Genomic DNA, 27,714 nt, shown 5'->3' with positions numbered 1-27,714 from the left:
TCAAGGTCCCATTGCTAGTAGTGTGCCAGGACTGGAACTCAGGTTTCCTAACCTGACACATGGATGACTGGGCCTTGGACCTGTTTTTATACTTCCTAGAATACTTAGCTCACTGTTGGGCAATGCAGTGGTTTCCTAGAGGCTTGACAGTATTAAGTCTAGGTGCCACGAGTGCTCAAGTAGAAGGTGGTAAGGAGTGGTGATTTGGGGCTGCAAACAGATCACCTGGGAAGCCTGTTAACTTGACCTTACGATGCCCTAGGTCTTGAGGTGGGGTCTGAGATTCTGCATTTCTAAGAAGCTCCCAGGCAATATAGATGTTGCTGTTCCATGGGCCCCATTTTGAATAGCAAGGGGTAAGGGGAGACTGCTGAATGTTCATACTTCGTTTTAACTGCCTTCCATGGGTCTTAAACAAACAAACAACACAAGGCCATTTTAATCTACACCAGCAGGCTCTTGGAGATCCCACAGGTCTACAGCAGGTGTAACTGCAGGAGCAGCAGCAGCTGAGTAACTGTATAGTAAATACCATTTTTTGAGTGGTTACTAGGCGCCAGGCACTATGCCAACTGCTTTCCGTGGAATATTTTAATTATCGTAACAATGCTATAAAGTAGGAAATATTGTCTCCATTTTATAGGTGTGGAAATACTATGAGAGAGATGAAGTAATCATCAAAAGGGAGACACACTGGCCTTGGTCCTGAGACGTGAAAAGCACAGGTTTAAAGATGTGATCGTGGGTAAGACATCATGGAATACTCATCTTCCCAACTACTAAGTTCAACAATCGGGGGGCAGGGGAAGACTCTAAGAATTCTATGTTAAATTTAGAAATAAGAGTGATAACCAAAGAGAGGATCTGGGGAACTTTGGGATAAGAGTTTTAAGAGTATCTCCCACAGAAAGCCTGGAAACGACTAGAAATTTCTTATTACCCTCCTGGTGTACAAGTGTGCAGAGGGCCAGGTGTGGTCAGCCATTGCTAAGAAGCCTGGCTTGCCAGACTGAAAAAGTCAAAGGGCTAATGTAGGGAAAACGGGAGATTTTCCAAAGTGGAAACCAGGGCATTGAACTGGTTCGACCCCTGCTGAGAATTTTAATTTCTACTCCAGATATGCTGAATCAGAATCTACATTTTAACAAGACTCCTTTAAGAGTCACTTGGGGATCTTGTTAGAGTGTAGATGTATACATAAGAGTCACCTGGGGATCTTGTTAAACTGTAGATTCTGATTCAGTACATACGGGCTGGAATTGCAAATTCTCAGCAGGGGTTCAAACTGGAATGAACCCATTTGAAGCCCTGGTGGAAACAGCTCAGGAGAAGAGAACAGGAAATCTGCAGGGTCAGACAGAAACTCAAAAGAAGCTATCCCCCAAACACTCTGATAAGCACCTTGCCAGGGACCAAAGCCAACTAAATGAACATAATCACCAATTGCTGGTACTGGAGTGGCCTGCTAGAGTTGTGTGAGCATTCTATTTTACAAATAAGAAACTGATTCGTAAAAGGAGAAGGGGCTTGCCCTAGGACACATGGCCAGTTAGAAGCAGAGCCAGGAATAGAACCTGGGTGTCCTGTACTTTATCCAAAAGAAGAGATCAGCCAGGGAAGCCAGCCAACAGGACCACTTGCTGGTCATGGTTCAGGAGGTCTGTTCAGGGGCAAAAGGGAGAGAGAAGAGAGTCTGAACATACTCTGAGTCTTGGTCTTTACTCTTAAGTTGTCTTTTGGAGAAAGCAAAAGTACTCACTGGAAGTACTAAATGAAATGGCAGTAAATGTACAGGGTGTACCAGGTATAGTCGACTAAATGGATGTGAATGAATCACCAGGAACAGATGACACCTACCCAGATTTGGGGTAAAATTGTGGAACAGCTGACTAAACTGTATAGCTTGTCATTCCAAATAGCTAGTTTGCCACAAGTCTGGCAAACTGCCAACGAGTCTTCCCTCCATGAGAAGTATCTCAAAGGGGACCCGAGGAACTGCAAACTGGTAGGATCACTGAACACATGAGGCGAGTGTAAGCTATTGGGGGTAAGGCATCATTTTCCTGCAAATTAAATTAACTGCCATTTGTATAGTGTTTGCAGTTTACAAAGCATTTACGCTTAATCATGCCTAACTAATTGACCTGAATTCTTTGAGAGGATAACTGTGCATGTGGACAAAGGGGAACCCGTGGAAATAATCCACTGAGGTTTTCAAAAAGTCCTTGACAAGGTCTCACACCAAACACTGTTTAGAAAATTTAAGTCACCATGGAATTGTGGATCCGTGTTTTGACATGGACAGGGAAGTGGCTAGGAAGTGCTAGGAAACCAAGGTTAGGGACTGCTCTGGATAAGGTACAATTCTGTAGAAGGGAGTCCCTGGGTGGTGCAAGTGGTCAAGTGCTTGAGGACTGAGAAGTTGGTGGTTTGAACGCATCCAGAGGCACCTTGGAAGAAATGCCTGGTGATCTACTTCTGAAAGGTCACAGCCGTGAAAACCCTATGGAGTGCAGCTCTACTCTGACACACATGGGGTCGCGATAAGTCAGAATTAACTCGACAGCACCTGGTACTCTGGAGAAGTGGGCACAGTGATGTGTCCCAGGAATCAGTGCTGGGACCAGTTGACATGTTGGTGAATCATCCGGGCAACCTTCAGATGACTGTCAGCTTTTTCGGATAGCAAAATGCAAAGCAGACGTCAGTCTTTTTATGATCGTATTGGTGAACAGAGAAAGAAGACAGAGTGGTTCACAGCATGGGCTCTGAACCCTGACTCTGCCCTTAGTGACTGCATGACTGTAGGCAAGTTATTTTACCTCTTCTAGCATCAGTTTCCTCATCTGTAAAATGGGAATCATAATAACCCCTACTCACAGGGATGTTGTGAAAATGATGAGACAAGGCATATAAAGTTCTAGTACAGTGCTTGGAGCATGGTAAATGTCCAATAAACTTTAGCATCTATTAGTTTTACTTAGTATATTTATTCAACATTATTCTTATAGGATGCCAGGCTCTAAATTATCATGCTTGCCCTAGGAATGGGACTTGCGAGTCATTGCAGATGATTTAATTTTTTTTTTAATTTTATTGTGCTTCAAGTGAAAGTTTACAAACCAAGTCAGTCTCTCACACAAAAATTTATATACACCTTGCTATATACTCCTGGAAACCCTGGTGGCATAGTGGTTAAGTGCTACGGCTGCTAACCAAAGGGTTGGCAGTTTGAATCCGCCAGGCACTCCTTGGAAACTCTGTGGGGCAGTCCTACCCTGTCCTATAGGGTCGCTATGAGTCAGAATCGACTCGACGGCACTGGGGTGGGTTTATATACTCCTAGTTGTTCTCCCTCTAATGGGACAGCACGCTCCTTCCCTCCACTCCCTAATTTCACGTCCATTCAGCCAGCCTCTGACCCCCTCTGCCTTCTCATCTCTCCTCCAGACAGGAGCTGCCCGCATAGTCTCATGTGTCTACTTGAGCCAAGAAGCTCACTCCTCACCAGTATCATTATCTATCCTATATAGTCCAGTCCAAACCCTGTCTGAAGAGTTGGCTTTGTGAATGGTTCCTGTCTTGGTCTCTTTGTTTAATTTTTATAGAGCTATTCAAGTTCCTATTTACTTTTGAAATATTATTTTAAGTTATACAGTTTCTAGTATCTTTTCAATTTTTTTCTAAATTTTCAACTTATTAATACAAAGTTGTTCATTATGTCATCTTTGATTTTTAATCTAAGTATGTCCTTCTGATATATAATTAATTTCTTTATTCATTTTAGGAAACATTTCTGAATTATATCTCTGAAAATTTTCTGTCCATATGTTAGAACCTCTGTATCAAGAACATGATAATACTAATGTTGAATAATATTTTTCTATTGTGTAATGATCATGTTCTCTCTAATTGCCTTAAACCTTTTTTTTTTTTGAACCTTTGATGAAGGTTTACAGAACAAACTAGCTTCTCGTTAAACAATTAGTGCACATATTGTTTTGTGACATTTGGTTGCCAACCCCACGACATGACCTTGGTTTCCCTATTACCAGCTATCCTGTTCCCTCCTGCTTTCTCATCCTTGTCCCTGGGCTGGTGTGCACCTTCAGTCTCATTTTGTTTGATGGGCCTGTCTCATCTTTGGCTGAAGGGTGAACCTCAGGAGTGACTTCAGTACTGAGGTAAAAGGGTGTTTGGGGGCCATACTCTTGGGGTTTCTCCAGGCTCTGTCAGGCCAGTAAGTCTGGTCTTTTTTTGTGAGTTAGAGTTTTGTTCTACATTTTTCTCCAGCTCTGTCTGAGACCCTCTATTGTGATCCCTGTCAGAGTAGTCAGTGGTGGTAGCCGGGATCCCTCTAGTTGTGCTGGACTCAGTCTGGTGGAGACTATAGTATGCAGACTATTTTTTTCTTCTTCTTTTTTTTTTTTTTTTAGTTTTTATTGTGCTTTAAGTGAAAGTTTACAAGTCAGTCTCTCATACAAAAATTTATATACACCTTGCTATATACTCCTAATTGCTCTCCCCCTAACAAGACAGCACACTCCTTCCCTCCACTCTCTCTTTTTGTGTTCATTTGGCCAGCTTCTAACCCCCTCCGCTCTCACATCTCCCCTCCAGACAGGAGATGCCCACATAGTCTCATGTGTCTACTTGGTCAAAGAAGCTCATTCTTCACCAGTATCATTCTCTATCCCGTTGTCCAGTCCAGTCCCTGCCTGAAGAGTTGGCTTTGGGAATGGTTCCTGTCTTGGGCTAACAGAAGGTTAGGACTCCGGTGGGAGATCTCCAAGAAACATTCATAAGTGCCCCACAAAGGAGTACAATGCAGGTGTAAAGAGGAACGAAGGAGATCTCTATATAATGCTATGAAATGATCTCCATAACAGATTGAAAAATGAAAAAGGCCAAATACAGAATGTTTCTTAGTGTATTACCTTTTTTTAAAATAATTTTTATTGAGCTTTAAGTGAACATTTACAAATCAAGTCAGTCTGTCACATATAAGCTTATATACACCTTACTCCATACTCCCACTTACTCTCCCCCTAATGAGTCAGCCCTTCCAGTCTCTCCTTTCGTGACAATTTTGCCAGTTTCTAACCCTCTCGACCCTCCTATCTCCCCTCCAGACAGGAGATGCCAACACAGTCTCAAGTGTCCACCTGATACAAGTAGCTCACTCTTCATCAGCATCTCTCTCCTACCCTTCCATGTCTGATGAGTTGTCTTTGGGAATGGTTCTTGTCCTGGGCCAACAGAAGGTTTGGGGACCATGACCGCTGGGATTCCTCTAGTCTCAGTCAGACCATTAAGGCTGGTCTTTTTATGAGAATTTGGGGTCTGCATCCCACTGACCTCCTGCTCCCTCCTCAGGGGTTCTCTGTTGTGTTCCCTGTCAGGACAGTCATCGGTTGTATCCGGGCACCATCTAGTTCTTCTGGTCTCAGGCTAATGCAGTCGCTGGTTTATGTGGCCCTTTCTGTCTCTTGGGCTCAAAATTACCTTGTGTCTTTGGTGTTCTTCATTCTCCTTTGCTCCAGGTGGGTTGAGACCCATTGATGTATCTTAGGTGGCCACTTCCTAGCATTTAAGACCCCAGATGCCACTCACCAAAGTGGGATGAAGAATGTTTTCTTAATAGATTTTATTATGCCAGTTGACTTAGATGTCCCCTGAAACCATGATCCTAAAACCCCTGCCCCTGCTGTAGTATGCAGACTATTTATTGAAAGCATTGTCAGAATGTGTTTCAGTAATTCAGAGGGCAGAGATAACTGAAGACTGAGGAGATTGTGAAAGATTTCATGGAGGGAAATGAACAATTACAGAGCACCTAGTATGTGCAAGATATTGGGCTAAGTGCTTTATAACCTCGTCCTCTACAGACTCCTGAAATAGTCCTATGAAATTGGGGTTATGGTCTCCATTTGATGGACGAGGAAATGGAGACTTAGAGAAGAGACTAAAAACTTGCCCTAGGTCATGCTAGCTCATAAGGAGTTGAGTCAGAATTCACATACGGGTTTGCTCTATTCTAAAACCTATTCTCTTTTCACTGTACCATACTTGAATTGGACCTTGAGGGATGGATATGATTAAAGAAGGAAGGAAAGATAGGTTGCTATATAGAAATAAACATGGGCAATGTTATTAAGATAGAAAGAAGAACAGCAAGTGATGGGGTTCATCAGAGAGAAGTATAGCTGTTCTTGCCAAACTAGAGAGTTCCTGGAGGGCTACTGGTGGGAAATGAAGCTGGAATGGCAGGCTAGGCTAGACCAGAAGGCCTGCAGAACTCTGCTAAGGACTCTGAGCTTTATCCTCAAGGACAGGATGAAGTCAGCGGAGCTGGAGAGAGGTATGAGATGCTTTGGAAAGATTAACCAGGCAGCTATGCAAGATGAATTTGATGGAATATTCTGCCTGGATCCCGGATTCTTTGCTCTCCAATCTGCTAGCCTAAGGCTCTCAATATTCCTGCCTCAGCCTAATATCCTGGAGACCACTTAGGATGGGATTGTAATAGCATACACAAGAGAGTGGAAGTGGGGAAGAGAAAGGAAGCAGTGATAGATACCAAAAGAGAAACATATACTATATAAAAGAATCAACAGGGATTTAGGGCTCAGCTGCATATGAGGGACAAGGGAGAAGAAAAAGTCAAAGATAACTTTGGTTTGAAGGGTCAGTGACTGGGGGAACGATGGCAGCATGAGAAAAATAAGACTTATTAAGGGAGGACCCAGTTTGGGATGGTCAGTTGATGAGTTTGATTTGTGACGCATTCAATTTGGGGTAATGATGCAGGAGATTCAGGTAGAAACGACTAGTAAGCAGCTGGAAATGTAGGCTTGTAGCACAGGAGAGCAATCAACGCTGGTGGCAGCAGTTGTATAATTATCACTATAGTAGTATGATAGTTGAAAGAGTGACAGTGAATAAGACCTGTGTTCTCATTTTGATCAAAAATGCTATAGAGGAATCCTGATCAAAGGAGGGAAAGTGCAGAACACAATTTCAAATTCTCATGGACTCCAGACTTTCTGAAGCCATGGAGGCTGGATGAACCCCTGCAACTATTGCCCTGAGATAATCTTAAACCTTAAACCGAAAATATCCCCTGAAGTCTTCTTGAAACAAAACAATAGTTCAGCTTTAAATAGTAAAGAATGTCTGCCTTGAGCATTGTGCTCTTTATAAGATCTCTCTAAAAGCAACTCAAAAGATTAGATAGGAACCTTATGGGGCAGTGAGTTTATGTTAATGGGGGAGGAACAACTCAGAAAAGGAGCGTGAGAGTGGTTGTAGAACTCTAAGAATGTAATCAATGTCACTGAATTGTACATGTAGGAACTGTTGTAGAAACTATGTTCTGCTGTGTATATTCTCAGTATCAACAACAAAATAAATTATAAAAAAGATCTGTGTTCTCTCAGAAGAAAAGACAGGCTAAAGAAGAGACCTTTTGATAATACCCAGACTCAGGGTAGGGTTAGGAAGAAGAGCTAGAGAAGGAAAAGGGGTGAAAGAGAAACAGGAGCCTGTAGGATGCCAGAGGCCACGATCAGGGTTTCAAGGAGATGCCTGTGCACTGCACACAGAAGAGCATGGCACTGGAAGTCTCAAGGCCTAATTTGGATTTCCAGTGTTTTTCCGTTTAGATAAACCTTATTTATTCTCTGAGCGCCAGTCTTCTTATCTGTAAAATGGAAATAAGAACACCTATCCACATAAGGAAACCCTGGTGGCATAGTGGATAAGAGCTATGGCTGCTAACCGAAAGGTCAGCAGTTCGAATCCACCAGGCGGCTCCTTGGGAATCCTATGGGGCAGTTCTACTCTGTCTTACAGAGTCGCTATGAGTCGGAATCAACTCGAAGGCAACGGGTTTGGTTTTCAGGTTTTTTTCCACATGAGCTACCACCTGTCTGTCAGTTTATCATACTCTGGTGGCTTGCATGTTGCTATGCTGCTGGAAGCAATGCCACTGGATTTTAGATATCAGCAGCCAACCAACCAACCAACAACAACATCCATATGAAAGTACTTTGTAAACTGCGATATGCAGTACAAATGCAAGGGGATTTTTTTCTTTGTTTTTTCGCCTTCTTGACCTCAACAGCCTTTTTATCACAATTTTTCTACTGTTGTTTTCTGTAGCTTTGCAATTATATGTCAGAGCCTATTTATGTTAGACTGTTCCTGAGAAAATAAACTAAACATGATGCTCCTAAGAAAAAAAGGATTGGCCAATGGGTCTTCCTTCAAAGCTTATCAAAGCTTATCTCATCATTGGTTTTTCCCTAGCCTCCCATGATAGCATTCTTTTTATAAGGGAGAGAACCCAAGGAAATCTGCAATGGGAAGAAACAAAGCCAACTGGTTAGGTCAGTTCATTTTAGACAATGAAAAAACAAGATGTGAACCTTTTCATCTACCCAGGGCCAGAAGGTGAAAAGAAAGCCTACTTCAAAATGTCATTTTTTCTCTAGTCTTGCCTTAAAGACTAAACCCTGGTGGCGTAGTGGTTAAGTGCTACGGCTGCTAACCAAGAGGTTGGCAGTTCAAATCCGCCAGGCGCTCCTTGGAAACTCTATGGGGCAGTTCTACTCTGTCCTATAGGGTCGCTACGAGTCGGAAACAACTCGATGGCAGTGGGTTAGTGGGGTGCCTTAAAGAGTTGATGGCATTGTGTGTTACAGGGATTTTAGGGGAGTGATAGAAGATTCGATTGAGTTTTAATTCCTGAGCGTTCATATCTGTAGCCCAGATTCGAACCAGCAATAATCAGTTTACCTGCAAGGAAGCGCAGCTGGTTCTTCACTTTCATCATCCCATCACCAGAGCTTCCAATACACTCATCTTCATCGTCGCCACAATCTCCACTTTCAAGCCCTTCCTCATCCAGGTTTTTATCCAGGACTCGACCTTTGGGCACAGACATGGTTCTCAGGAGCTGAAAGAAAACAACCAGAAATGTAATACTTCTTCATATCTCTCAGGTAAGCCAAGAACAGTGTGTTCTTCGTAGGAGGCATTAAAAAATGTTTACTGAATTACACAGAAGCTTTTTTTTTCTATTATGGAATGTTTAATGGAAACAGTAGATTCAACTCAATGCTATACATAAAAAAAAAAACAAGCAAACAAAATAAATGTACCAAAATGTTAACAGTGATTCTCTTGAAGTTTACACAGAAGCTTTTAAAGATCATTTTCAAATGTAAATAGCTGTAAACTGTTTATACTCTTTACGGTTTCATACTTCTGGACCTTTCCACAGCATTTGACATGATTCTCCACTCTTCCACTGTACTTACACCACCCTGTAGCCTGAGTGCACATTACATCAGACCTTCCTATACCGTGGTGTTTAGGTTCCTGAAAACCTTCATGGTAGGAGAACTTAAGCCATGATCAGAAAAAAAAAGTGTATATATATATATATATATATATAGACTGGGAGGGCACCTAGATCACAAAAGATCCCTATGGAAGGCCTTACAATTGTATTTACATTCGTAAAATTAAAAGAACAAAGACTTCCCACTAAATGAAGACAAAAGCAATGATATTTTATACAATTTTAATGAGTACTGTATAATTAATTGCCACATACCACGCCTTGATCACCAGAAATACTTTTAAATATTCCCTCTACCACAATTTCAGTAAGATGTTTTTAAAATCAGTTTGCTTTATTGCTTCCTAAGAGGCATTTTTGTCTTGTTCTTATTAAAAATATTTGCTGTCAAGTCGATCCTGACTTATGGTGACCCCATGTGTGTCAGAGTAGAAATACGCTCTATATGATTTACGACGGCTGATTTAGCAGACGTAGATCGCCAGGCCTCTCTTCTGAGGCACCTCTGGGTATACTTGAACCTTCAACCTTTCAGTTAGCAGCCAAGCATGCTAATTGTTTGCACCACCCAGGGACTGGTTTTTCAGTCACATGGCCGATGTCATTCTAATTTTATGGGGACTCCCACCTCCCAAAAGTCTCTGCACTGACCCGGAGACCTGGCCCACAGTAGGAGTGGTCCCTGAGGGCAGTGCGCTGGCTCCACTTTACTTTTCCTCACCATCTCTCACCAGGGTTTCATTCCAATATCTTCTATTTCTGGTCTAACATCTACCTTACCCCTCATTTCTAGTCCTAAATCTCAGTCCCACCTCCTGTTTTTAAATGGTGGCCAAGAAAAGATATTGGATATACAAAAAATGAGATTCTTATGATTGTGGAAATGGTATCCACACACACACACACACACACACAAATGCTGCATATACAAGCATTTCTTGGTTTCTGCTGTTTTCATTGTCTCTGTTTGTTGCCACTTGAAAGCATACTTTTATCAAGTTTTCTGCCTGTGCTTTAGTGGCTACACTGAGGCCTACTTGAGAAAAGCTACATACCTTTGAGAAATGTCACTCTGCAGGCTTCTTAAGCAAGAAAGTACAGTCCGAAAGAGTTCTTACCCGGCCAATAACCTCCACTGGAGTTGGAGAAGCCAACCTACTTACTATCTCCCACTCTAGAACTGTCTCTATCTTGCTGCTCTAACACTTCTACTCTCTAAGCCTCTCCATCTCCTCTACCACTTATCCCAGCCAGCTGAATGTATACTATTATACAAACATAGGCTTGTTGTTGTTGTTAGCTGCCATCGAGTCGATTCTGACTCATGGTGACCCCATACGCTAGGATAAGCTATATCAGTGGTTCTCAAACTTTTTGATCTCAGGACCCCTTTATACTCTTAAAAATTATTGAGAAGCCTGAAGGGTTTTTGCTTATACCAGTTATATCTATTGACATTTACCATAATAGAAATTATTCCTGAGAAATTTAAAAAATTTACATAATAACCTATTTAAACATAATAAATCCATGATGTGTTAACACAAATAACATTTTTATGAAAAATATATTTTTCCAAAACATAAAATGATTCTTCGGAAGAGTAGCACTGTTTTCCATTTTTGCAAATCTCCTTAATGTGTGGCTTAATATAAGATAGCTAGATTCTCATAAGGAGCCCTGGTGGCACAACAGTTAAAAGGTTGGCGGTTTGAACCTACTCAATGGCTTTGTGGGAGCAAGGCCTGGTGATCTGCTCCCCTAAAGACTACAGCCTAGAAAACTGTGTGGGGCAGTTCTACTCTGTCACATGGGACTGCTATGCATTGAAAATCAACTTGATAGCACCCAACAACATCAACAGATTCTCAACATCTGCTTCTCCATTCAATCTGTTGTGATACATTGTTTTGGTTGAAATATTCACAGAAAATCCAGCCACTCAGGTATGTAGTTGGAAAAGAGAAATACATTTTAATAGGCTTTTCAGATAATTGTGGATATTTTCTTTGATACTACATAAAAACTCAGTAAGTTGGAAACTGTAGTTAAATGTGAACTATAAAACTATATAAATGAACTCTTCATAATCCACTACATTAAAGCTTTCAATGGAACTTTGCATCATCATGCATAGGTTATATGGAAAATATAGGGTTCACTGAGTTAGGCAGATCTTCCAAATGTTGACACCTTTCATTATATGACATAAAAGAATCACATTCATTAATATCACCTCCAATCACATCAGAAAAGCCTAAAGTATTGAGAAGCTCTGAGGCTCATGGTGGCAGATACAAGTTTTCAAAAATTTAAATTTTCTCTTGAAAGTTCAGTTTGTATCATGGGCAATAAATGCCATCAGTTGTTTTCCTTGAACTGACAAGCTCACTTTGTTCCTTTTCAAGAAAACGTCTAGCAAATACTCAGGTCTATGTAACTATATGATTCTGTGGTTAACGATCAATTATTTCAAGCAAAAATGCTGTTGCATGAAAAACAGTCTAGTTTAGCTTGCAACTCAAATAATCACACAAGTTGAGACACACAGTTTGCGGCATAAATACCTTAAAAATACTTGCCATTTCATAACACAACATATTCTAAAAAGTGTACTCAAAGGTTGAGGTTTAATAAAGCAATAATATTTACTGTTTCATCAATGACATTCTTAAGTGAAACTGACTTTTTTTCCCCCCATAAGCAAAAACCAGTGAAGAACACAATGACTACTAGTACAGTTTGGCGCTACTGCCTTGATTCATACTATGGCACCAATAGTGCAAACACAGTGAAAAAGACAGATGGCATCTCAGTATTGCTCTGAGAGTAGTTTTGACCTCGTGAATCCCTGGATTTCATGAATCTCTAGGGTCTGTAGACCATTCTTTGAGAACTGCTGATGTAGACTATAAATGCCACTTTAGTTTGACCAACCTCCCCCCATCCTCTCCTTTACCATGATTTCTTATGGGAAAATTGCTATTGACATAAGCATATTTCATTTAATTTTCAAGAATACATCCTTTGTGTATTTCATGAACCACCTGAATTAGAATTTTCCATATAAGGTGAATTTGTGTTTAGGTATAGATTATTGAACTTGCTATTCCTCAAGCATATTTCACATTTGTGTCTTTAATTAATTGCTTCAACAAACAGTGGGTACTTACTATGAGCTGGTCTTTATTTCTGTCTATGGAAAGCCCTCCATCCTTTCCCATCAAGCTCAAATGCCATTTCCTTAATAAAGCCTTCCTGGCTACCTCACATGGTCATAATAACTTTCTCCCTCTTCTACCATCACACTCTTTATCTGTACCTCCTAAATGGCACTTTTTATACGCAACCTGCAATTATTTCTTTGTCTATGACTTCTCTCCACTACCAGACTGGGAGCTACCCTGGGGCTGTATCTTATTCATCTTTGAACCTCATAGCATTTAAGGCAGTGCCTGGCACATAGTAGGCACTCAATATATATGCTATTGAACTGAAGCAAAATGAATTGACACAGTCACTTTAATTCCTTAAAAACTACTTCCACAAAGAGGAGAGAGCCAAAGCACAGATCAATCATAGAAGAAGAACTTGTGAATGAATAGCTGAACCCTTTTTGGATGACCCCGGCTAAGACCTGTAGCTAATCTTTAAGAGGCCAGTTTACAACCTCGTGAACAATGCTCCCAGTATTCTCCAGCAGTTCAGTGAGAAAATAAAGTACAATTAAAAAAAATTTTTTTTAAATTTTACCAGTGCGATTAATTCTTTAGTTCTTCAATTACTCCCATTCTGGAGACAACTTTAGCACTGAAGAAGGATTACAGCATACTTTTAAACCATTTTACACAGACCTCTGCTGATGAGCCTAATCCTCACAAATTAACAAAAGAAATCCAAATCTAGAAAACTACTGATAATGCCAAAGTCAAAGAGGAGTCTGAAGCCCCAGAGTGTTGAAAGAAAGGTAACATGTCAGAGAAAAGAATTTGCCAGCAAGGACTGTGGACTTAGCGAGGCCTGGAATTTGGCACAGAAATCAAGTCGGCTAATTACAATTCACAATATTGACCATTTTGTTCCCTTTTCACTCTTTACAGTGTCTTCCAGACTGAACACTCACTTAAAAAAAAGAAAAACATGAGGCTCTTGCACATAAAAGCAGGTAACTTTAGTTACCTACTGCTTTTGATGACCTGTTTACCATTTTTAAAGGCCAAGGCTCCGAATAATGATTATCAATGTAAACTATCTTATTAAAACACAGGTCTGATTACTTCACTCCATCACCCCTACAGCCAGGCTAAAAACTTGACATTTCTGCATGGCTTTCAGTATAGAGGACATACTCCTTAGCAGAAGGTGCACAAGGCTTTTAATAACCTAGCTTTTTCTCAAGCCACTACCCTCCTTATAACCCTCTGGTTTAGCCTCATTAGACTATCACAGTCACCTAAACATACGGTCAATTTTTATTGTAGAGTCTAGTATTTTAATTATATAAATATCACATAGAATATGGAAAGTTGAAAGGAAAGAGGAACAAGGAAGTTAAAAAAAAAAAGAACCCAATGCCCAAACTGTAATAAATAACGTTTGTGTTTTCAAAGACAGGCTTTATATAGCTGAGCTTAAACTTTGGAATCAGACTGGCTTGGGTTAGAATCCAGGCTTTTCCACTTACTAAAATTTGTGTTCTTAGACAGGCTGCTTAATCTCCCTGAACCTCAATATCCTCATCTGTAAAATAAGAAAAATAATAGCTACCTCCTAGAACTGCTGCAATGAATAAGTGTGATAAATGCAATGGTTTGAATGTGATAAAGCATCTAGCACAGGGCCATTGAGGGATCCTCTAAAATTTACTGAACCATTCTCCTAATACTGGATATTTAAATTGCTTCTAAGGAGTCCTGGTGGTACCAACAGTTAAGTGCTCAGCTGCTGTCTTAGGCTGGGTTCTCTAGAGAAGCAAAATCAGTGAAGCATATATATACATAGAGAGAGAGAATTATATCAAGGAAATGGCTCACACAGTTGTAGAGGCTGGAAAGTTCCAAGTCTGTGGGTCAGGTGGAGGATTCTTCTGACTCACGTAGGTGTATGGGCTGGTAAACACAAGATTGGCAAATCAGACAGCAGGCCTCTCTCTGGCTCACAGGCTGAGGAGGCAGAGGAATCCCAAGATTGGCAGGTAAGCTGCTGGCTCAAGTCCAAAGAACTGAAGGTCAGGTAAGGAGCCAGCTGCAGGATCCAGAGTGAGTAGAATCCCACAAGTTTTGTCAGAAAGTCCACATATATTGGATGCAGGCCACATTCACAAGAAAACTCTCTTTCAATTGACTGGCTGCTTACATTGTATCAGATCTCATTAGGGAGGTGATTATATCATTACATAGCTGCCAAACTACATCATAACAGCCAAACCACTGAGAATCATGACCTAGCCAAGTTGACAACCTTACCCATCAGAGTTGACCCACTGTCAATCTGGCACCTGTACACATCTCCTTAAATCATATATAATCTCTCTATAAAGACAATTATAAAGCCATACGTGAGCCTAACATGATACAACTAACGTGTATAGCCAAGAACGAACTAGCCCTGTTTACATCTTATATTTTATAAGTGAAGAAAATGAAAAATATTTGATGCATAGATAGGAGGAAGAAATACTCAGTAATAATTACAGTCCTCATTTCTGCAACTGGTCACGTGGTTGTAGCTGGTATTTATAACTACCTTCTTCCACCACCTATTCCATATTCCCTTCACTCTCAGCAAGCACCTCAGCTGATCATGGTTCTTTGCCTGGTGGGGTGCCCCAAACCTTCATTCCTGAAGGGTTGGGGCCGTTAGTAGTTACGTCAGAATTGGGTTGCTGTAGTTTTCCATTGACTTTGATTACAGGACATGGTAGTACTAAGAGATGGTTCTAAGCGATCTCCTGTATTCCAGACATGCTCTTCTTTATCTCCATTATGTAATATAAATATGATTTCCTCTTGGTAATCGGGTTCAATCATAGCAGCCAATACAGTAACTCCCTTCTTTGCCTGTTGATCCAGAGGCATGAGGAGCCCAAAGTGGCTGGGTGACACTCTTAACTTCCAGTTCAATGGAATCAGTGTTGTGTCACCATGTGGGAGCATTCCTCCCTTTGGAACTAAGACCTCTAGACCCACAGAGCATAGGGTTGTGGGGACAGAAGGCAAAAATTTTATGAGTAGGTCACTAGGGGTAATAGTGAGTGGTGCCACTCTCATTTCCACCCCTTCATTCCTGGACCCATGAATCCTGCCTATGGGAGAAACAACAGTATATACTGAACGCTGGTTTAGAGCATATACAGCCTCCTGGAGAACATTGCCCCAACCTTGCAAGGTATTGCCACCTACCTGACACTGTAATTGTCTTTAGAAGGCCATTCCATTGTTCTATCAAGCCAGCTGCTTCAGCATGATGGGGAACATGGTAAGACTAGTGAATTCCATGAGCATGGGCCCATTGCTGCACTTCATTTGCTATGAAGTCAGTTCCTTGATCAGAGGTGATGCTGTGTGGGGGACACCATGATGGTGGATAAGGCATGGTAGTTTTGCTAGAAGCACGCAGGGAAGGCAAGTCTGTATCCAGAGTAAGTGTCTATTCCAGTAAGAACAAAATGCTGTCCTTTCCATGACGGAAACAGTCCAATGTAATCAACCTGCCACCAGGGTGCTGGCTGATCACCTCAAGGAATGGTGCCATATCGGGGACTCAGAGAAAGGTTGGTGGTTTGAATCCACCCAGTAGTTCTGTGGGAGAAAAACCTGGTGATCTGCTTCCATACAGATTACAGCCAAGAAAATCCTATGGGACAGTTGTAGTCTGTCACATGGGGTTGCTATGAGTCAGAATTGACTCAAGGGTACCCAACAACAACAACAAATTGCTTCTAGTTCTTTTGCTTTTATAAATAATGATGCAATCACCAGGAGCATTCATGTAACTCTTTCCCTATTTTGGATTATTGATTATTGCCTTAGTGTCCCATAAATAGGATTACTGGGTCAACGGGTATGCACATTTTTATACACCATGGGCGTAAGTCTCCAACTTTCATAAAAATCACCTACCAGTTACTATCAAGTCAATTCTGACTCATGAAAACCCCATGTGTGTCAGATTAGAACTGTGGTCTTCCTGAATTAGACCGCCAGGTCTTTCTTCTGAGGCCTGTGGGTGGATTCAAACTCTCAAGCTTTTGGCTAGTAGCCAAGCACTTAACTGTTTGCGCCACCCAGGGACTCCTAAGAATCATCTAGGATGCTTGTTAAAAACTCAGGATCCCTGCCACAGAGCTTCTGATTTAGTAGATCTGGGGCGAGTGCATAGATCTACCGTTTTAACTCGACCTGCCTTCCGTCTTACTGTGAGTGAACCACAGATCACACTTTAAGAAAGCCTCGTCCAGTGTTACTCTGCTTCCCTGAAGCCCTCTGAAACTATTGTTAAGCAAAGCCTACCATAGTACCATGTGTGTTTTAATCTTTAATACATGCTTTTCAAACCATATTTATTTTAAAGCAAATGCAATCAGATGATTTCCTTTTCACTTAGGTATGGACATCATGACCTTTTGTCTTTGTTGTTAATGAAAATACCCTTGTATAAAGGTGACCGACTTCATTTGATTAGAAAGGGAAACATTTATAGTTAACCTTGGAACAGGTACTCAGGGTTATGTGATAAAAGGAAACAAAAAGCCTGGAATAATTGCTTAAGAAAATTAGAAACACGGCATAAGAGAAAAAACAAAAGGCTTTTTAGAAATATAGCAATTTCATGTTTTTAAAACCATAACCAAGATTATAAAAGGGCACTGCAACACGGGACAATGCGATTTGGCCAAAGCTCTTTTCGTGCTTGGTTGACAGGAGAACAAAGATCAAAGGACATACTTGTTGTTCTTAGAGGGAACAAATATGTTGAAATTAGACCAGTGAGAGCAGCCACTCTTGATCTGTCTATATGGTATAAATAATGTGCCTCACGGAATTATCTTGATTGCAAATATATGAATTTTATCAGCCACACACTGCGGTAGGGTTTAACGTATGTTCTCTCATGTAATCCCTGAATCTTTACCACCACGTTGTGCAACTGGGAAGGCTGCCATCCCCATTTCCCACATCAAGGAGGGACACCAAGGCTCAGAGGGGGGACATGACTTGACCGAGTCACTGAATAAGGGATAGAGACCTCATTAAAAAGAAGTCTTCTGCTTCCTGGTCCAGAAGAAGAAAATGTGCTGTCTTAGGTGAAGACATCAACTAACGGGGCCTTCATTTCCCATCTTTGCCATCGGGACTTCCTTTACCTCAGAGAATTTTCAGCACAATCTCATTTTCTCAGATACTAGCTATTAACTAGGAGCCCTGGTGGCACAGTGGTTAACTGCTCGGTTGCTAACCGAAAGGTCAGTGGTTCTAACCCACCCAGGGGCTCTGTGGGAGAAAGATGTGGCAGTCTGTTTCCGTAAAGATTATAGCCTTGGAAACCCTATGTGGTAGTTCTGCTCTGTACTATAAGGTCACTATGAGTCAGAATCGACTCGATGGCAAAGAGTTTTTTTGTTTTATCAGAGATAAAATACTTTTCTGGATTATTACCATGTCTGTACTGTGTCTGTCTTATCTATAAGGCCTTTTGAGGTAGGGACTGAATCTGATTCATCTTTGTGCCTCTCCAGATTCCTCAGCTGCTAACCAAAAAGTCAGCAGTTTGAACCTACCCAGCGGCTCCATGGGATAAAGACCTGGCAATCTGCTTCCATAAAGATTATAGCCTTGGAAACCCTATGGGGCAGTTGTACTCTGTCCTATAGGGTTGCTATGAGTTGAAAACAACGCAACGGCAAAGGGTTTGAGCCTTTAACTAAACCTTGATGGGGAAGCCTCTCACTGTCGGGTGGGAGAGCCGAGAGGGGAAGATAAGGTCCAGGCACATATTTCAAGACACTGGATGCCTCTTGCTTGTTTTCCTCAGTCTTGCCATCTACTGTGTCTTAAGTAACCAAACTATCTCATCATAAATAGGTTTGTTTTTGAAAAGCTTTAGAGAGCTGGTTAGGATAGAACGAAAAATTCCATTACTGCTGCTCACAGCTAAGAATTTTCTTGACTTTAAGCTCTTTAGCATTTTTTAAAAATAAAAGATAAGTAACCAAATAGATACTGCAAATATGGGGCTTGGCACATATTTTGAGGATTTAGCTGGTTTTGTCTCTTTTAGCTATTCACATACCTCTCTCTCTAGACATTTTTTAATATCCGGAATCCAGGTTATATTATAAAGCTATTAAGTGGGGCTTACAAAACTTATTTTGAACAATTTGGATGCTCAGCTTTATACAACCTGCAAGGAATGTTTCTGAGGCCTGGCTTTCCATGTCCACAGCAATGTAAACACATGCTTTATTGTTTGTATTTGAGTAGCATAAACTAATGAGAAACAAATGTGGTGACTCCAATGAATCCCAGCTTTTTGGGATGCCATTATTATTTATATGTTGTACACATCCACAAGGCCTAGGGCACGTGACCTCTGCTTTGCATGCACGCTTTCTTTGAACAAATGTACCCAAACCACAGCCACAACGAATTGGAAACAATTCCAACTCTACACACTTGAAATGAAGCCAGAACCCAAATGTGTAGGGTGAGAATTAATGACTGTAGATGCACTTCACACATTGAGGAGGCAGTAAAGTACAGCAGTTAAGAGCATGAGCTTTGCAATCTGACCAGCATGGATTAGAATCGCTACTCAGCCTACTTACTAGCTGTGCGACTTTGGGAAAGTCACTTAACCTTTCTGAGCTTCAGTTTCCTCATCTGTAAAATGGGGACAATGCTAATAGCTTTACAGGGTTGTTGAAGGATTAAATTAAGTAGCACCACACACCTTTGATAGTCCCATGCATTTTTCCTTCATAGAACTTTCCATTTTGTAATTATACATTCACTGTGTGCACCCTGCTAGGCCGTGAGCTACATGACAGAAGGGATCATGGTCTGTTTTGATTATCAGTTTCTAGGACAGTGCTTGGTACAAAGTAAGTGCTCAATAAATATTCATTAAATGGATGAATGAACAAATAGATGGAACAATGCACACAAAGTGCTTAGCACATTGCATGGCAAGGTAATAAGTTCTCAAACATGTTAGCTCTGCTGCTGAGGATAACGATGATCTTGGGAGGAAGAAAGGGAGAAGGAGGAGTAGCCGCAGCTGCCACAGCAGCAGACAAGAAGAGCTTATTACAGGTAACACTCCATGGCCACACAGTAAGGCACCAGAAAGACGGCTGGGTGGATGCTTTCTGACTATGAGGGAACCTTTCTGTGTGCTCCCAGTAAAATAAGCATCTACGTGCTGAGGGTGCACAAAGAAATGTTTACTAATAAAGAGTAAAGGGACCTGCTAGAGGTTTCCATATGCTATCTGCAAGAAGGCCACCTGCCCCCGACATACCCGTCTGGGCTTTCACCCTGTGTCTGTCCGCCTCTTATTCACAACACATTCTTTCTCTTCCACCTCCAGGTTCCCTGATTCTTACTTTATGGTTGTTCATGTAGTGCTCAAACTTGTGAAAATAAATCCTCCCAATTAAGTAAATGTCTGGGTAGACAAACAAACCAGGGTGTGAGGGAAGCAAATGCAGGATGAAAGGAAAAGCATTTCAGTGTGGCTCCCTCCCCGCAGTGGGAATGCTTCTGTAGTGGTAGGAATGGTTTGATGAAGTTGTAGGAAGCTGTCCACTGCCTCAAAGTAAAGCATGTACAAATAATAATAACACCAAAGCTTAGAACTGTATAGAGTTTTATTCTGTTCCAAGAGGAGGCATAGAATAGTGGTTAAAAGCACACACTCTGAAGTTGGACAAACTTGGGCTCAAAGGTAGACTCTGTCACTTACTAGCCTTGTCACCGTAGACATTTTGTAACTTCTCTGTGCTTTAGGTTTCTTACCTATAAAATGGGTATAATGATACTTGTCCTTACCTCTCACATTGCATTGTTGTGTGGATTGCATGAGGTAACCCATGTAAAGCACTGAACATAGTATCTGGCACATAGCAGGTTTTTGGATGATAATATATACTAATATTATATATTAAAAATTATATATTTATAAAGTCAGAGTCTTTGAACAGGATGAATTTTTGGTAAGGGTTAACAAGGTGGCACAGTGGTTAAGAACAAGGCTGTTAACCAAAAGGCTGGCAGTTCGAATCCACCAGGCACTCCTTGAAAACCCCATGGGGCAGTTCTACTCTCTCCTATAGGGTTGCTATGAGTCAAAATTGACTCGACAGCTACGGGTTTGGTTTTTTGATATTGTGCCATTATTATCAGCATTTCATTATTTTTATAATTAAAAGCACTTCTATATCTGGTCTCTCAGTTGATCCACCTAGGACCCTGGTGAGGTAGCAGAGCAGGTATTATTACTGAGAGAGGTGAGGCGACATGTCCATTTTCAGCCTAAAGACTTGTTGGGGGTAGCTTCAGTAAGGCTGTTAGGAGTTGGACTGGGGCAGGGGAGGAGAGGTTCTGTACTCCAGCATGAATCTGGAGAGGGCACAGCTGTGGGGCTAGTACAGTGCCTGCCACAGAGTCAACGCTCAGGAAGTGCTTGGTAAATGAGAGGATGAGTGACTCAAGGAGTTAACAGACAAAATCATCAATTTATTCACAGACTTTCCACTTCTCTCAATGTCTATCTCTTTGACTCTGGTCTGATCTGCAGTTGTTGTTGCCCTGGTATGTTAATAGTGGATTCCTGCCAGGGAGCCCTGGATACACGGAGACTAGACAGCTAGACAGATGTACTGATAGTGACTGACTGCCAGTATTGGCTTTATTAGGGCCACCCTGGGAGGCAGGTCCCTTGTCTCCTTCCAATTGAGGGAGCCTCCTCCCCTGACAAAGTGGGGTGAACTCCAAGAGGAAGGCAGACAGTTGATCTTTTTAGGCAAAGGAGAACCAACTAGCCCAAAGGGATGTGACCAGCCAAAGCACAAAGAGGCTGAATGAGGTTCCTGAGGCCACCCAGTGAGCCACTTCCAGTCTCCTGATGAGTACCTCATCTGCTAGATTAGTCACCCTTGGTGTGTTAATTCTGGGCTCTGTAATACCCTTCCGTTTAGGGTCTCCAGACTTAGTAGAATGAATCTCAGTTGAAGGGACCAAAGACCCCACAAAGGACAGTTCCAATTATAAGGCCGGAGCCAAGGATAGCCTAGCCCCAAGAAGCAGCCAGATCAGGCTGATTGGCCAGGCGTGGCAACAAAGTACAAACAGAGCAAGGTACCCTTGCAGGCCACCAAGTACACATACAATTGCCCTCTGAAGGCACCTGACCCTGGTACAATCTTTGTGGAAGATAAGTGATGTTTTTGCCATCCATTAGTTGTAAACCATTGTGAAAAGCCACAAGGACAAAGTATAACTTTTTCTGGAAGGAAAAACTACTTTGAAGACATCTGTGAAACCCCAAGGCACCACTTGGTTTCCAAAGGAATCACCTCAGTTAGCTAAGGGCCACTGTCAGAGGACAAGGGTCCCAGGGTGAGAGCGTACCACAATATTACATATTTCCTGAGGAAACTGAGGTTACACAGACATGATCTGAGCATTTACTATTGTCCAAGTGTATAAATCGGATTCATTCCAAAGAGACATCTTGTGGTTATACTTTTGGGAAATGAGCATTCTTGCCTCTAAAAATAATCTCTGTGTATGAACCACAGCAGCCATGTCATCAAGCGTTGGGCTTGAAGAGTCAACCTCAATGTCTGGGTGACGACGGTGGCCCACTGACAATTAGTGAGATGCCTTTTGATTCCCTGACAAAGTTTCCTTCCTTTAAAGACTAGACCTAGATTGGGATTTATAAATAGGTTTTCAGTGAAAACAGTTTTCTTTCTCTTGTATAATATCGGAAAGTTATGAATTTTTAAATCTCTTTCAGATAATTAAGGCTGCATTGTATGATTCTGAGGTATAATAAATGACCTGGTACATCTGGTACGAATATATGAGCTGGGAGTTGATGTGAAACCAGGTTCTGAGTTTCTAGTTATTATTTCCTTGGAGGCCAGAGAGCTTCAAACCTTTCCCTTTCCAAGTTTTAGGCTACAGAATCCTAAGGGGGAAATGGGCTGAAACAGGAAACATGAGTAAAATTATTACAATATTCGTATCCAATCACATACTTTTACAGGTTGAAATAGAAGACACAAAAGAATGGTCCTTTTGCATATGTTTTGGCCTCACTCCTTGACGGAAGAATACATTTAAGAAATGCTCAGGTAATTCTTTTAAATATGAAAAACAGGGTCAGGTCTTAGAACCATGCTTTGTTCTGTAAATACAGCATTAAAAATGCTAAAACAATAAGCTCTTTCTGACTCTGGCCCCTAGAGTCTTGTAATACTTTGGTGGCAGAGGATAACTGGAGCACTGGGATCCTATGAGGGCCACTGACAGCTCTAGTTATGTACTGCAGTTACCAAACCGGTAAGTGCTTCCTTGTCATGGTACAGTTTTCCTTTTTGTACCTCAAGTGGTTTGAATGGAGCGGTCAAACAGTAGATGAAGGAATGTGGACTGGAACTGCTGGTATTCTCCAATAAGAAAGGAGGTTGAGCCTTGCCTTCTGGTTACTGTTTAGGACACTATTTTAAAGGAAATCACGGAACACTGTAGTTCAACTCAAGCTTGGCCACTAACGCTCAGAGTACGCTCACTTTGTGGTTGTTAGTTGTTCCAACTTATGGCGACTTTATGTATGACAGAATGAAACGTTGTCAGAATCCCAGCTTAGGTCAGACGGTCTTTTAACAAAATTCACAGTCATTTTACATCTAACTATTGATATTGGCGGTCATTCTCTCAATTTTAGCTTAGTCAATTCTATCATATGCTTACATGTGTTTAAATTGCAGAATTTTCTGCTGGATTGATTGTATATGTATACACAATAATTTTCTACTTGGCATCTGCCTAAGCTATCTGACACACTCTAGCCTTAAAAAAAAAAAAAAACCCAAACCCACTGCCGTCAAGTAAATTCCAGGTCATAGCGACCCTAAAGGACAGAACAGAAATGCCTTATAGAGTTTCCAAGGCTGTAAATTTTTACAGAAACCATACTGCCACCACATCTTTCTCCCGTGGAGCAGCTGGTGGGTTCAAACCACGAACCTTTCAGTTAGCAGCTAAGCACTTAACCATTGCACCACCAGGGCCTTCTGTCTTTACTTCCCTGTAATTTACTGTATTTCTCACCCTTAGTCTAGCCAACAGGGAAATAACAAAAGAGATGATGCCCTCAATTGGACAAGGTTGGTCTTACCTACCTACTTCTCCCAGAGGACCCAGTCTTCTCAAAAGACCTCCTGAAATCCTACTGACTAACAATTCTCTCATCCATCGGGGGTGCCTCCTCCACGCTTCAGATCATACACCCTGCCAAAACCTATCTGTCAATTCACTTGGGATCTTGGTCTTGGTGACTTAAGACTTTCTAAGCATCTGTCTCTATATTTATCACATGAGGATCATATCACCTACCTATATGACTTGTTTTGAGGAAATAATTTAACACAGTGCCTGGGTACATATAAACAGGTAAAATGTCAGATTGCTTTGTCTGTTAATAGTGGCTAATAAAGGTTTAAGATATGACTTCTCCTTGGTAAACTATGCCTTTAAACGGACTTCTGGAAGGAATGGCTCTTCCCAAAGGAATGACTGGAAGTGGAAATCACAGAAACTGGGACATACTGGTAAAGGAGATAGTTTGGCATGAGTGAGGTATCTTTGGATGCCCACATTGGCAGTTATCTACTTCTGTCTTCAAACATGAATTCAAATTCTCTATAGTATAAGTAAAAGGACTTTCCCTCTTAAAAATCAAAAAAATTAAAAGAATGAAAATCAACTGAAGTAAAGAAACACACAAAATAAACCTGACTGTGAAATGAACTGTAGGTTTGGACTATTAAAACGAACATCTCCTAAATGAAATATTCTCTTAGGAGCCAGAAGTAAATCTAAATATTTATGGCTTTTGGTGAATGCAGTTGTTCTTCCATTTAGTTTGTTTCACCAAAAGAATTTAATAAAACATGCTCTAAGAGCTTAAAAAAAAAGTAAACCTATTTCAGTAAACCTCTGGAACAATATCAAGCACAAAGGATGAAAGAAGCCAAACGAACTTGGTACATAAAACAACACAGGGAATTGTGAATAACAACAGGCCAAATGTAAAAGACAGGAAGACACATAAAACATATAGTACCACGGAAAAAGAGCCTTGGCACAGGAGTTTCAATGTTCTCATTTGTAAAATATGAACAAAAATAATCTTGGGCCTGGCAAAAGCACTTGGCAGCCTTTAGGATCAAATGTAATAAACCAAAATAAGTATTTTGAAAGCTATAAAACATAAAAGAGTGGTTTTCATAAATACAATATTCCCACAAATACCAAATAATTTTATGATCATCCATGTTACTTCCTCATGGGTGAATGGAGCCTTTTAAAAAGGAACCAAAAGAGAGTATGGATACACAGGAAAAAAAGCAATCAATACAAACAGTTCTTGAGGAAGCACAGACATTGGACTTACTAGACAAAGACTTTAACTCAGTTATTTTAAACATGCTCAAGGAACTAAAGGAAACCATATCTAAAGAATTAAAGAGAATTCCAGAATGGTGTCTCAGGAAATACACAGCGTCAACAGAGACAGAAATTATTTAAAAAAAAAAAAAAAACACTAAACTAGAAATCCTCAAGTTGAAAAGTAAAATAACTGAAATGAAAAATTCACTAGAGGGGCTCAAAAGCAGATTTCAGCGGTGGGGCGGGGGGGAAGGGGAGAAAGAGTCAACGAACTTGAAGATACATCAATTGAAATTATTCAGTCTACGGAAGTGAAAGAAAAAGAATGAGGAAAATGAACAAAGCCTCAGAATCCTGTGGGATACCATCAAGCACACCAAATGCACAAAATGGGCACTCCAGAAGGAGAGGCAAGAGAGAAAGATGCAGAAAGAATATCTGAAGAAATAAGGGCTGAAACTTCCCAAACTTTGTGAGAAACAGTCACACCCAAGAAGCTTAATGAAGGAGGATAAGCTCAAAGAGATCCACACCTAGATATATCACAATCAAACTACTGAAAGCCAAAGACAATGAGAGAATCTTGAAAGCAGGAAGAGAGGAGCTACTCATCACGTACAAGGGATACTCAATAAGTTAACAACCAATTTCTTATCAGAAGCCATGAAGACCAGAAGATAGTGGAATGACATGTTCCAAGTGCTAAAACAAAACAAAACAAAAAAAAAACTGTGAACTAAGAATTCTATACCTGGCAAACTGAGCTTCAAAAATGAAGGAGAAATTAAGACATTCCCAGATAAGCAAAAGCTGGAGTTTGTCTCTAGTAGACATGCTCTACAAGAAATGCTAAAGGGAATCCTTCAGGCTGAAATGAAAGGACACTAGACTGTAACTCAAAGCCATACAAAGAAATAAAGACACTGGTAGACATAACTACACAGGTAAAGGTAAAAGCCAGTATTATACTTGGTTTGTAAATTTTTTTGTCTTATTAGATTTAAAAGACAATTGCATATGATATAATTATAAATATGTGTTGATAGGCTTATGATGTATAAACATGTAATTTGTAAACACAAAGGAGTGGGGGAGAGAACGGCACTATTTAGGAGCAAAACTTTTGCACACTATTGAAATTACATTGGCATTAATCTGAAGTAGATTGTTATAAATTATGATATTAATTGTAATCCCCAGGGAAACCACTAAGTGTATAACTTAATATATATATAGTAAAACTGAGCGTAGATTAGTGGTTGCCAGAGGTTGGGAAGAGGAGAGAATGGGCAGTGACTATTACATGAATGGGGTTTCTTTTTGTGTAATTAAGATATTCCGGAATTAGATAGTGGTGATGATCGAACAATTTGATCAATACTCTGAAAACCACTGGATTGCACACTTTTTTAAAACTGTAACTTTTAAAGGGCAAATTTTATGGTATGTGGAAGAATTTGCAACCCTGAATTCAGAACTAAACTGCCTACTGTTTGGGGTTACAGAGGTCTCCTCTTTATAGATATGACTTGATGTCTCCTTCTGTGAAAAGATCATTTTCTTGGGATAATTCTAAGGAAGAATTTTTATTTTATTTTTCTATTTCAACTTGCCTGAAAATGAGTATGCCAACATGTAAGTTACTTTATTACACCAAAGCATCAGTGGTCTTAGTCTTTCCACAAGTCTTTTCACAGGTTTGCTTTCAGTATGCATTCAGCCCATGGAAAGTGAGTTACGCAAGAACAGCTGTCAACAAGAGCAGTGTAGCTAGTTCTGATATTAGAAGGGCCTGTAGAGTTTTTAGCGCATGAAGAAGCGCAGGAAAAAAAAAAAGAGTAAACAGTTTTCATTCAGCTAAATTCTTGGGATAGAAAACCAAAATCATTTTTAAACCACGAATAAAATATTGGAAGATGCTGATTCTCTGGGGGAGTTAAATGTACTTCTACTGTTACTTTTTTGTTTGGGGAGGTTGTTACTGTTAATAGTAGTAGGGGCTGTGTGAGTGGCTCTCTGGATACAAAGTCAAAAACTTGGCATATGAGGTTGTTATATTTCTGAAATTTCCATCATATTTCCAGCTTCATCTTACAAAAGAAGTATCACTATCCAATGCTTAGGGAACATAGCTATACTCTTTCCTCTAAACTAATGTTGCTAACTTTCCATCTTTTAAGTACAAATTCAACAGAGACCTACTTCTAAACCTGGCTAGGTGATTCAAAGGTTTATATATTTTCATCCATGGGTATCTTAGGATACCACATATAATGTCTGGGGTTTATGTTCACAAAAACAGAAGAAAAAAAAAAAAAGCGAAGTGCAAAACCCATTCCAAATACATAAATAAGACAACTGATTTTATGAGCGGTCTTTTTATAGGGCAGTCAAGACTGAGGTCGATGGTTACAAATGTACAATCCTTACTGCAAATGCTGCTGTATTCACCAGACCAATGATTCTCTTGACAAAGAGCTGCCTACTAAGTGTCCTGTTTGTACCAGTGTACCTCTTTGATATCAGTCAATCACATGATGAGGCTGGAGCCTAGGAAAGAGGGGAAAAATGGCCTAACCAGTTTGACTTTTAGTGTTAACACTTTAGGCATTTTAACAGTCCTTAAGTCCACTCCTATGTTTGTTGTTATTGCTGTTTATAACC

At 40.6% G+C, this 27,714-nt stretch overlaps 1 protein-coding gene across 1 annotated transcript in view; it reads right to left on the bottom strand.

Moving 5' to 3' along the window:
• The window catches only part of GPC3 (glypican 3), a 490,898-nt gene that overhangs the window by 54,232 nt on the left and 408,952 nt on the right, over nucleotides 1-27,714 (bottom strand). The window contains exon 7 of the mRNA XM_049873139.1: nucleotides 8,800-8,959. Within this exon, the coding sequence (XP_049729096.1) occupies nucleotides 8,800-8,959 (160 nt within the window). The remainder of the gene's footprint in view (nucleotides 1-8,799; nucleotides 8,960-27,714) is intronic.

Source organism: Elephas maximus, chromosome X (genome assembly GCF_024166365.1).
Source record: "Elephas maximus indicus isolate mEleMax1 chromosome X, mEleMax1 primary haplotype, whole genome shotgun sequence".
In the NCBI taxonomy this organism is placed as follows: domain Eukaryota; kingdom Metazoa; phylum Chordata; class Mammalia; order Proboscidea; family Elephantidae; genus Elephas; species Elephas maximus.
Note: the sequence above shows the minus strand (reverse complement) of the source record. Positions and strands in the feature narration are given on the sequence as shown.